General features: G+C 40.3%; 1 protein-coding gene across 1 annotated transcript; it reads left to right on the top strand.

Moving 5' to 3' along the window:
- The first annotated feature begins 6,228 nt into the window (after positions 1 to 6,228).
- BSPH1 (binder of sperm protein homolog 1) lies at positions 6,229 to 11,252 on the top strand. Its single transcript, XM_064490018.1, has 4 exons — positions 6,229 to 6,301; positions 8,743 to 8,772; positions 10,525 to 10,656; positions 11,002 to 11,252. Exons 1-4 carry the CDS (start codon positions 6,229 to 6,231, stop codon positions 11,142 to 11,144), a joined length of 378 nt encoding a protein of 125 aa, XP_064346088.1. The 3' UTR covers positions 11,145 to 11,252.
- Positions 11,253 to 11,570: the final 318 nt, after the last annotated feature.

Genomic DNA, 11,570 nt, shown 5'->3' with positions numbered 1-11,570 from the left:
TAGGCAGAACAGCCATTACCACCAAAAAGGTGTCCACGCCCTGGTCCCTGGAACCTGGGAATCTGTTCTATTACGTGGTAAGATTGGGTTAAGGATCTTGTGATGGGGGGATTACCCTGGATTATCTGAGTGGGCTCAATGTAATTACAAGAGTCCTTGTAAGAAGCAAAGGGAGGGTCTGAAAATCAGATGTAACACTGGAAGCAGAGGTTAGAATGATGCAAGGAAGGGGCCACGAGCCAAGGAATGCCAGTGGTCTCTAGAATCTGGAAAAGCTGGGAGATGGGTTCTCCCCTAGAACCACCAGAAGGCACACAGCCCTGCCAACACCTTGATTTTTGCCCAGTGAGTCTTCTGACCTACAGAGTATAAAAGCATAAATTTGTGCTGTTTTCAGCCAGGTAATTTGTTACAGCAGCCTCAGGAAACAAATATAGACACAAAGGGCTTAGAACACCACCTGGCCCATAAAATGCACTTAATGAGTATCAGTTGTCATCATTTTCATCATCACTGCCTCCGTCAGGGTCAGTCATCCTGGCAGATGTCCAGAAAAGATCGTCTCAAACCCCAGACCTCCCTCTCAAGCTGGCGGTGTAGCTTCAGACTAGCCATTTCACCACCCAGACTTTCCATGGTCACAACCGTTAAGTATATTCTTGGTTATGGCTTTGGCAGAGGACGGTCAGACTCCTCCAGGTGACCTTGAATGTGTTATGGAATGTGACTGACTTTCAATGTCCTCATCTGTATATGGGACTACTGAAATCAATCCCATAGGGTTGTTGTAAGAATTCAAAGAGACCATCCTCGCAGAATTCTTGGTCCATGGTGGGTGCTCAGTCATGGTTAACATTTACAGAGCATTTGCTGTGTGCAAGGTATAACTTTGAGCACTTCATTTAATTAGCATTTTTAAGCTTCTTTCTTCCTTCCTTCCTCCTTTCTTTCTTTCCTAATGGAGGTACTGGGGACTGAACCCAGGACCCTGTGCATGCTAAGCATGCACTCTACCACTGAGCTATACCCTCCCTCCAATTAGCATTTAATTATCACAAAACCCTGTGAGGCAGGAACTATTATTAGCCTGTGTTATAGAAAAATAGGCATGGAAAGGTAAGGTAATAACCTATAAAGGGGGACCCATAACTCAAACTAAGTGACATAAAGAGCCTGTTCTCTTAATCATTATATCAAACTTCTGGAGTGCAATAATGCCATTTGGAGCAACATGGTTGGACCTATAGAAATGATCATAGTAAAGTAAGTCAGACAGAGAAAGACAAATACCATATGATATCATTTATATGTGGAATCTAAAAAAAAAGATACAAATGAACTTACTTACAAAACAGAAAGAGACTCATAGACATAGAAAACAAGTGTATGGCTATCAAAGGGGAAGGGTGGGGGAGGGATAAATAAGGAGTTCGGGATCTGCACGTACAAACTGCTATATATAAAATCAACAGCAAGGTCCTACTGTCTAGCACAGGAAACTACATTCAGTATCTTGTAATAACCTAAAATGAAAAAGAGTATGTCTATATATAACTGCATCACTTTGCTGTACACCTGAAACTAACACTATAAATCAACTATACTTCAATAAAAAATAAAATATTTCAAAAATAATAAAATAAAATTTAAACATTTTAAGGTGGCTCCGTCACACAAAGGATAGCTCGTTGGACTTCTAAAAAATTTTTAAAATACATAAGATGGTCAGTTTTAGGTTATGCATATTTTACTGCCATAAAAAATTATCAAAACCAATTCAGAATGCGGTAAGTGCCATGAAGACAATAAACAGGGTGATTTGGTAGATGGTGCCTGACGGGTGTCTGTGTTAGGCTGTCAGGGAGGTCTTCTCTGAGCAGCTGAGGTTTGAGCTACACAAAGTCGCCGGGAAGAGCGTTCCAGGCAAGAGGACTGGTGTCACAGTGGAGCAGAGAGAGAAGAGTGACATCCAGCCAACCAGGGTTCAAAGCCCACCTCTTCTATTTATCTACTGGGTGGCCTTGGGAAGGCCGTTTTACCTCTCTGACCTCCAGTTTTCAACGTTCTCATCTGTTAAGTGGAAGTCACAATCCAGCCGTGGAAGCTATCATGAGAATTACAGAAGCTCATGGGCTTAAGTTCACTGGAGTAGAGTGTCTTCAAAATACTGAGTCCTTCTGCTCCTCCCCAGCAGATAGCTCCATGTCTGAAACAAAACCTCTCACATAACTAATATACATAAAAGAGATAAACAGCAAGATAAACAGGGAACCTTATTCAATATCTTGTAGTAACTTATGGTGAAAAAGAATATCGAAATGAATATATGTATGTTCCTGTATGACTGAAGCATTGCGCTGTACTCCAGAAACTGACACAGCATTGTAAACTGACTAGACTTCAATAAAATATATTTTTTAAAAGAAGACCTCCTCACAAACACACACACCCCTCGTCTATTCCGGGAGGAAGAAGCAACAGGACCTCAGGACGATCTCTTTGAATCTCAGCTTTCTCCTTCATCAGACAGGGAGAGTGCGCCTTACCTTAGAGGGGTGCTACAAAGACTCATGGACCCATGGAGACGTTAGTGCACTGCCAGAAACTTAACAGGCAGTTTGTCCAGGCTACTTTCCTTCTCTTCCATTGTTTTCCCCCAAGTTGGGATACAGGCAGCCTTCCTGAGCAATACATTTACTCATATAATCTGGCTTCACCCACTCCTTCGAGTTTCTTAACAGAGGAAGGAAGCTGCCCCCAAGACCCCCTCCCCACTTTCTCAGGCTTTTCATTTCCAGAGCTCTAGAGCTGCGCCGTCCAGCGTGGTGGCCGTCAGCCACTCGTGCCTCTGGAGCACTTGAAATGTAACAAGTTCTAATTGCCATATGTCACAAGTATAAAACACTAGACTCTGAAGATGAAAAAAATGTCAAGTATCTCATGAATATTTGCTTCTGCTGATGATATGTTAAGACAGTATTTTGAATATCATAGTTCAGCAAAACATATTATTAAAATAAATCGCATCTGTTTCTTCTTACTTTTTCCCAGCGTGGCCACCACGATAGAGATGGCTCATGCCTAGCTTCCTCCACTGGACGGCACGTCCCTCCTTCTGTGCTTTGGGGCCCCCAGGTCCCGCTTCTCACACCCTCCCAGATTTCCAGGTTGAGGTGTACCTTTGAGAGAGTCCTTCTTGGCCCTAGCTGTCTCCACGAGCCCCTCTTTAAGGTTCTGTTCCCCAGATCTCTGGATTTCCGGGGGACTGGCCCGACTGTTTTGGCCACAGCCTGCCTGTAGGATGAGACTGCAGCTCCCAGAAGGAGAGTGTTCTGTAAGTGGTTACAACCAAGGGCAATTTGGGTGGGATAGCCTCATGGTTAATGATGTCCCGCAATGACCTCATGCATATTCGTGAGGCCCATAAAATTCGATCATGTGTGTAGTAATGGGGTCTTGCGGGGGCTGGGGACAGGGACAGGAATGTTAATGAACAGAGGAGAAAGTGCTCCTGGATATTCAGCTACAAAGAAGTGGACAGATTTCAGCTGAATAATGAAAGACTAAGAGACTAAGAATTTTCTCATGTGAAGGGAAGCGTAGGAGAATCGAAACTAGCTCTCTGAAACACATTATTTGATCGTTCCTGATTTTTAAATTATATTTTCCCATTCTGGAACTTTTGGAAGAAGTCAAAAAAAAAAAAAAAAACCCACTCTCTTGCTAGCTTTCAGGACTGACACCACAGAGACCTACCAAATAATACAGTTGATTCCCCAATAGGACTTCTGGGTTTTACAGATGTGGAAACTGAGGCACAGATGGGCTTAGGAACCTGCCACATTGATAGGAAGAGCGGGACTTGAAGCAGCGCATCTGGGGTCTCATTTTATTGTCAATTTGGCGCCCTGTTCTCATTTCACAGGCTTGGGTGTTTTCAGAATAAGAGGCTTTGAGGTTCCCGTTTTCTCACATGGCAGCCCCCTGTCCACCGTCTGCTCGACCTCCGTCTCTGGCTCTGCCTTTACTTCTTCCTCTGAACTTTAGTAAGTCACTCTCTTTGTCAGTCTCGGCTGCACCGTCTTTCTTCTGCTCTCCCCCTTTCTCTCTCTGCCCGCGTCTCCTTTTCCCTCCTCTTTCTGTCTCTTTCTCTATTTCTGGCTTTGGATCCATCTCCCCTCTGTCTCCTGACTTTAAAATATCTATTTTTTCAAAAATATGTATATTTCAAATATATAGATATGTATGTATACATATATGTATTTCTCTCTTTTCTCGCCACTCTTGGCATTTGGCCAGTCTACGGCCTCGTTCAGTATCTTTCCTGGAATCTGCAAACGCTGGTTTGATCAATGATCTTTGTGATCACCTAGGCTGTTTCACTTTCCATGTGTATAAAATACATTTTACTATGCATGACATCAGCACTGCCAGCAAGGCATGTTGTTAAATTCACTTTTAATATATTAATACTCTTAAATATGAGTGTGCATTCTAGACTTGCCTGGCAAGTGAAACTGCCCGTGTATTTTAAACATAGAAATGATGTCAGTGAGACTATACGTCTCATGAGTTAATACAAAAGCAAAATGCAACAATAATCAGTGCTATTGTGAACACCATCACTTTCATACGAAGAAAAATCAGTTATTAAGCAGGGGAGGGTGTAGCTCAGTGGTAGAGCACATGCTTAGCGTGCATGAGGTCCTGGGTTCAACCCCCAGTACCTTCATTAAATAAATAAATAAATATCCTAATTACCTCTTCTCCACCCCCCTGAAAAAATGCCTATTATGGAGGAGCAGCAGAAGTCATGCAGTTGGGGTGTCAGGGAGGGGACTGTTTCCTTCTCTGTTCCTCTTGAGTTCTTGCAGCTGGACTCATCAACACAGGACAAATGGAAGAAAAAGAGACAGATTTTCATCGTGCTCATGGGGGTCTCATAGAAACGGGACCTAAGGAGTAGCCAAAGTAGGCAGCTTTTATATCTTTTAGGTAAAGGAACAATTGATTTGTGAGGAATTGACGGGACAAAGAAACCTAGGTTTTGGGTGCTGGATTTGTGGAGAATCTAAACAGAGTTTGGGCTGGGGACAGTAAATTAAAGAAGTAACAAGGTTTATTTTATGCAGGCTTCTTGGCTCTGAATTCACCACCTTTGATCATAAGGGTGTCCTTCCACCTCCAGATGCAGAGGGTGCACCTTTCACAAGAGAGGTTTAATTTCCTGCTTTCGGGGGGACAGAGGAGGGTAAGAGTTTCTTTCTTACATCAGTTGTTTCTCAAGCAACTTCCATTCAAAACAATCAATGTTCCTTTGTGGCATATTTAGTGGGCAGCCCACTCTGATCTGATAGCTGTTGATACTTTGATGGTTGTCATTTGGGGTCAGGACTTCCTTTTGCCATTTTTGTCCTCAAAGGAAATTTTCATCTTACTGATAAAAATAACAGAGACAAAATGGTTGACATGCTTTCAACTTTTAAGAATATTAATTAAGAAGACAGGAGGAAAAAAATACAGGAGGGTGTGTCTCAGAATTCATAGTTCATTTCCTTTTCAGAGTTGCAAAATCTGAGTGACCATAAATGGTGCATTGCTGTTCCCAGACCTGCACAGTCACCTGCAGCTCATTAGGTAAATCACCAAGGGCCACCAGAGAACACTGGTCCACACTGATCATTCCCAGAGCTTACGCAGAGATGCTTGGGTGGGGGAAGCAAACCGGCTTCTCCAGGCAGCCCCCTGGAACCCTCCAGGGGATTGTTCAGCCCTGGGCTTTCAAAGATCCATAAGGTCCAAGACATGGATGAATCTCTGACTGTTCCTGTGATTCTTGAGGATTGTTGTCATAGAAACCACCAGGAATTTCTCATCATGGCTCTAATCCTTGTCTTCTTGATTGCCAGTTAATTATTTCCTTTTGTGTATTTCATCCTATGCAAGGGGGGTGGTCTAGCTTTGGGGCAGAGAGAGAGAGAAAAAGGATAAAGACAAGGAGGAGGATGAAAAGGTGGTGGGGGAAGGGGGCATTAGAAGTAGGAAGGGGAGGGACTAAGGAGGTGACTGGGGCCAATGGAAGAACAGGAGAGGGAGGAGAAGGAACTAGGGAGAAGGAGGAGAGAGGAGGAGACAGGAGGAGAGAGGAGGAGACAGGAGGAGACAGTGGTTGTGGCTATAAAATCCTGAGGATGAGCTGGTGGACCAGCAGTCCCTGGAGGAAGGAGGATGGTGCTGCCCGTGGTGCTTCTGTTGGTTTGGGTCTGCTGGCTTCACAACGTGGCTGGTCTCCAACTTGGAGGTGAGGAGCAGTGTGACAGCGGCTGGGGTTGGACATTTAAAAACCGAGTCTTTGTACATCTCCTGCCATATGTGATCAAAGCTGAGATGCCATGGAGGGTAAAGGCCATCCTTATTTCATGGACCCTCAGAAAGAAAAACACACTCGTGTTTTTGAGGTATTTCCATTCAAGAGACACGATCCACTGACAGCCTTCTTAAAACAAAGAAGTAGATTCGACAAATAAAAACATAAGGACGGGAATGTACATTAGGAAATTTTATTGGCCAGAGTCGTGTTACTTGATCACCACGTGTCTTCTTCTGCACTAATATATTCTAAATGCCATCTGTTCCCCTCTCTCCTTCCCCAACGCGTCCCACCTCCCTCCAGGTAGAGGTGTCTCCTGGCTCCATCTGTGACCTCCCGCAAGGCTCTGAGCCTCAGGGTCTTGCTCTGAGTTTTCTTCATCCATTCATCCATCCAATGACATTTAGGCTGTTTCCATGTCTTGGCGATTGTGATCAATGCTGCAGTGAACACGGGAGTGCAGCTATGTCTTCAAGATCTTGGTTTCAATTCTTTCAGATAAATGCCCGCAAGTAGAGTTGCTGGATCCTATGGTAATTCTATTTTTAATATTTGGAGCAACTTCTATACTGTTTTCCACAGCGGCTGCATCATTTTACATTCCCGCCACAAACATTCCGTAATTCCTAATATTATGATTCGGTCAGGTTTTCTTTTAAAAACGTTTAAAATTCTTTGTGTCAGGGAAACATTCCCATGTCCTCCAAAGAATTGCTAATGCCCTCCCCTCTGTGAGTGGCAGAAAAAATTTCTAGAGACATTTCTCAGTTTGCTCACTAGAAATGTTTGAGTGAGACTTGCAGTGGAATTTTATCGCACAGGTGATACTGTATTACTTTTGCGTTGTGTTAATTTTGCTTTCTTTTTTAAGGGTGAACATTCCATCATAGGTATATACCATATTTTGTTTATCCAATTATTCATCAGTGGATATTTGGGTTGTTTCCACCTTTTGGCTATTGTGAATAATGCTGCTGTGAACATGAGTGTGCAAATACCTGTTTGACTTACTGATTTTAGTTTTCTTGGGAACATACCCAGGAGAAGACATTATCAGGATTTTTTTAAATCTCAGCTGGTAATTCTAATATGTAGCAAAGTTTGTGAACCACTGCTCTCGTCCATCATGGATATTTATTAATATGAATATTAATATGACTCAGGAAAAAGTTTTAATTTCCAGCCACCTTGGCAGCCAGAAGGATTCAGCTGAAACATAACCTTGTGGGATGAGAAAAGCAAAACAAAAAACACGAGCAAATAAGTAAACAGTCATTAAATAAACAAAAAGTACAATTTTGATGCATCGCCTTCAAAATGTTATTGTTCTTACTCAAATAGAATTTGGTAAAGTATTTTATTTCATTTTAAAGCTTAATCTAGTGAAATAAATATTCGCTTAAAATTGTGTCTTTCAGATGAATTTCCACCAACTGTTGGTGAGTTGATCAAAACTGTTTTTAAATTTTGCAATAAAATGTAAAGCCATTGAATATCATGCTTTTTTTCCTGGTAAGAAATCATATTTTTCATGAAACCACAATTTTATGTCCTTGTATATAAGATAAGTACATTCCATGTTTAAAGAAAAGTTAAGGAAAAGAAGAAAGAAATCATAATGTGATTTTATTTTTGCAAAAATAGAGCCTTCTAGAACATAATGAAATGGAAAATTTCTTTTGTCACCTAGAGATGAAGTGCAAATGTTTCCATATCTATTCATGTGCTCATCTTTGTTAATTCCTCATATTAAAAAGCTATATTTTATTTTTAAATTTCCTTAGTGATTGATATTTTTCAATTTATCTGTTTTTTTTTTTGTTTTGCTTTGTTTTTACTGTTATTAACCATGCCAAAATTAGCATTCTTAACCTGCATGTCATTCCAACTAAAACCAGGAAAGCACAGAGGTTTCTATTGTAACCAGTACTAATTACCATTATTGGGAGGGGATGGTTCTAACATATGTGATATTTCCAAAAGGAAATAATATATAAGGAAAAAATTATTTTATGATTGTATACTTGAAATCCCTAGGAAAACTCATTAAGACGTTTCGTTTCAGTAAGAGAATCTGGCTATAAGGCTGGATCTAAGCTAGACATACAAGAGTCAGCAGTTTTTCTCTGTACTGGTAAGAACCAACTAGACATTTATAGAAAAGGAAATCATTCTATTTTACATCAACGCCAAAAAAAATGCTTCGGAGTTAAATCAGCAGGAAGTATGCAGGACTTCTATAAAGTGAATAATAAAGTCCTGTTGAAGAATATAAAACAAGTTTTTTTTTTTTAAAAAGGCTCATGCCCTGGTCTTGGTTGGAAGACATGAGAATAGTGAAATAAATGTCAGCTTCAAATTTTATTTTTCAGAAACTATCACTCACCTTCCAGAAGTCAAAGGTAAGTTGATCAGAAAACTTTCACTATTAAAACATACTTTCTTTTAATTTTGTAAAAATAGAGAGATCTGTGGGGGGTTTTTTTCTGGTTAAAAAAAATCTTTTTTCTTTTCTCATAAAATGTAACATAAGTACCTTGTAAACAGAGAAAGAAAAATGAGAAAGAGAAATCACTCTGAACTTTCACTGGCACTGTATGTTTCTAGTCTTTAATTTCTGCCGATCTAATAGAGAATACCTGATTTTAAAATTCATATAGAAAAACTCATATAGAAAAAACGCCCAATAGTGATGAGGAATATTATGAGCAAAAATAGTGCTGGGGTGAAGAAACAACTTGTATTATCAGATATTTAAACAAACCACAAATATAGCAATATAAGTAGCATGGTGTCAGCCTAGAAAGAATCAAAGAAGAAAAGAAGAAAAAAGAAGAAATACTCTTTTTGTTGCTTGCTGCCCCCAGACCCTGTTCATTTGACCCCCATCTACCCCACGTCTCCAGTAATTTCAAAACACTTGATAGGAAATATAGACTGGATCCCAGGATGGATTCGAATCTAATACATGGTTTCAAATGTGTGCATGTTTAGAGGTACAAGCGGTTTATTTTACTGTCAATTTGTCTTATTGAATGTCTACTTGGAAGACAACAAAGTCGCACTCTCATCTTGTATTATGTACCAAAATAAATTTCTATTGAATCAAATTTCAAATGTAAAAGAAACAAAATCATTTAACGTAAGAAGAAAGTGGAGGAAAATATAGGTGTGTCTTGAGAACCAGGTCTTTTAAAGCATGACAGAAATCATCTGCTAGAGAAGTCAGCCTTTTAAAAGGGTATAGAAATGCTTCATGCCGGTGGAAATTCAGGTAAAAGAGGGCACTGGTGGGAAGCATGAATTACTATTATCCTTTGAGAGACCAATATCCATAGATGTTAAAAATTCAATGCACTTTAACCTAAAAACCTTACTTTGGAGAGTCTACGCTATAGAAACAAATGCTTTGATGCATAAGGCTTTACGTACATGGAATGCTTGCTGCGTCTTATTTATAGAGGGAAAAAAATCTGAATTCGGAATATATTGAGTAAATTGGGGCACCATCCATATCATAAATTATGAGTTAACAGTGGAAAGAGGTAAGAGCTACAGAAGTTAAAAGGATAAATGTTAAAGGATTTCTATGATGTGTTAAGTTAGAAAGTCAAGTTATGGAGATAAAGTATGATTCATTTCAGGAGGGAGCAAAAATCTGTGTGTGTGCCTGTGTGTGTGTGTATAATATATAAATAATTTCTGTCAATGTGAAAAGATACAAATATACAGGCTATATACATTGTGTGTTTGTGTGTGTGTGTTTGTGTGTGTGTGTGTGTGTATGTGTGTAAATGCCCATGATGGTGGGAGGGGATGAAGAAAAGAGATAGGGGAAGGCAGAAATCATTTAATAGATGCCCGCATTTATGTTTCTAAGCTTAGAATAGATTTCTAGAACTGGGGCCAACTGCTAAGCAAAATTTCAAGACTGTTTATACCATGGGAAAAGGTGGGACAGAAATACTAGTATAAAACAAAACAATTTTATCAGTAGAGGTCCAACAGCCCTGCTATTGTGTGACTCAATAGAGTTCAATAGAACTAGGTCCTGGCTTTGATTTCAGAGTGCAAACACCTGTAGCAGCAAAGTAGCTTTGTAACATCTCAACTAACTCCCCCAGAGAGGGACGAAGAATTTTTGTTCTCTCTAGATGGCAAGTGTTTCTTTCCATTCCACCACAGAGATGGAATCTTCTATGACTGTGTCAAGTTCAAGTCAAAACACAAGTGGTGCTCCTTGAATGAAACGTATCAAGGATACTGGAAATATTGTTCTGAAGAAGGTGAGTGTCTTGCCTCTGAACACAAGGTCTTGGGGACTGAGGGTCTGTGAGATTGCAAGAGGGTTCTGAAAAGGGAATCCAAAGTCTATTAAATTGTGAAAATAAAGTATGCACAGTTCTCTGACAGTACGAAAACCACATTATGAGAGCTCCAACCACATTATCATGAAAGGCAACCTTTCATCAGAACCTCAATCCCTCACCAATACTATTTCATATGCTTTTGCTGGACTAGAGCAGAGCAGACGGAGTGGGGTGTGTGTGTGTGTGTGTGTGTGTGTTTGACAAAGAGGAGGTACCAAATAGAAAGAGTTCTTATTTTGATTGCTTTTCCCTTTTCTATAGACTTTGCAAAATGTGTGTTTCCCTTCTGGTACAGACACCTGATATACTGGGAATGTACTGATGATGGGGATGCGTTTGGGAAAACATGGTGTTCACTGACCCAGAATTATAACAAGGATAAGATTTGGAAATACTGTGACTGATGGTGAGATTAACTGGGGGAGGGGATGAAGAGGTTTAATCATTCTCGTGGGAAAGAATCTACGGTTTTTGTTGGACAAGGAGGTAGGACCCTCACAAAAAAGGCTTTGTTTTTCTGAGGTATGAGTTGAAGGTGATCTGACTGTAAATAAGTTGGGGTTTTGATGACAGACTATGAGGTTTTGATTTGGAAACCTACACGCTAGTCTCAGCGCTTTTACTTGCTGATTGTGTAAAATTAGCCCCTTAAAAAAAATGTATGAATTTTAGGTGATAATGATGTGTCCATGTAGGTTCAGAAATCATAACAAATGTTGGGGGATGTCGATCATGGGGAAGGCTGTGCATGTGTCAGGGAATCTGTCTATCTTCTGCTCAATTTTGCCATGAACCTAAAACTGCCCTCAAAAAAGAAAGTCTGTTAAAAT

The sequence above is a fragment of the Camelus dromedarius genome, chromosome 9 (assembly GCF_036321535.1).
Source record: "Camelus dromedarius isolate mCamDro1 chromosome 9, mCamDro1.pat, whole genome shotgun sequence".
NCBI lineage: Eukaryota > Metazoa > Chordata > Mammalia > Artiodactyla > Camelidae > Camelus > Camelus dromedarius.
Note: the sequence above shows the minus strand (reverse complement) of the source record. Positions and strands in the feature narration are given on the sequence as shown.

Excerpts from the sequence above, each read along its gene's own strand:
- BSPH1 (XM_064490018.1), top strand. The coding sequence starts at position 6,229 with ATGGTGCTGCCCGTGGTGCTTCTGTTGGTTTGGGTCTGCTGGCTTCAC. Across the intron at positions 6,302-8,742 it reads GGCTGGTCTCCAACTTGGAG|AAACTATCACTCACCTTCCA; the intron begins GTGAGGAGCAGT and ends TTTATTTTTCAG. Across the intron at positions 8,773-10,524 it reads TCACCTTCCAGAAGTCAAAG|ATGGCAAGTGTTTCTTTCCA; the intron begins GTAAGTTGATCA and ends TGTTCTCTCTAG.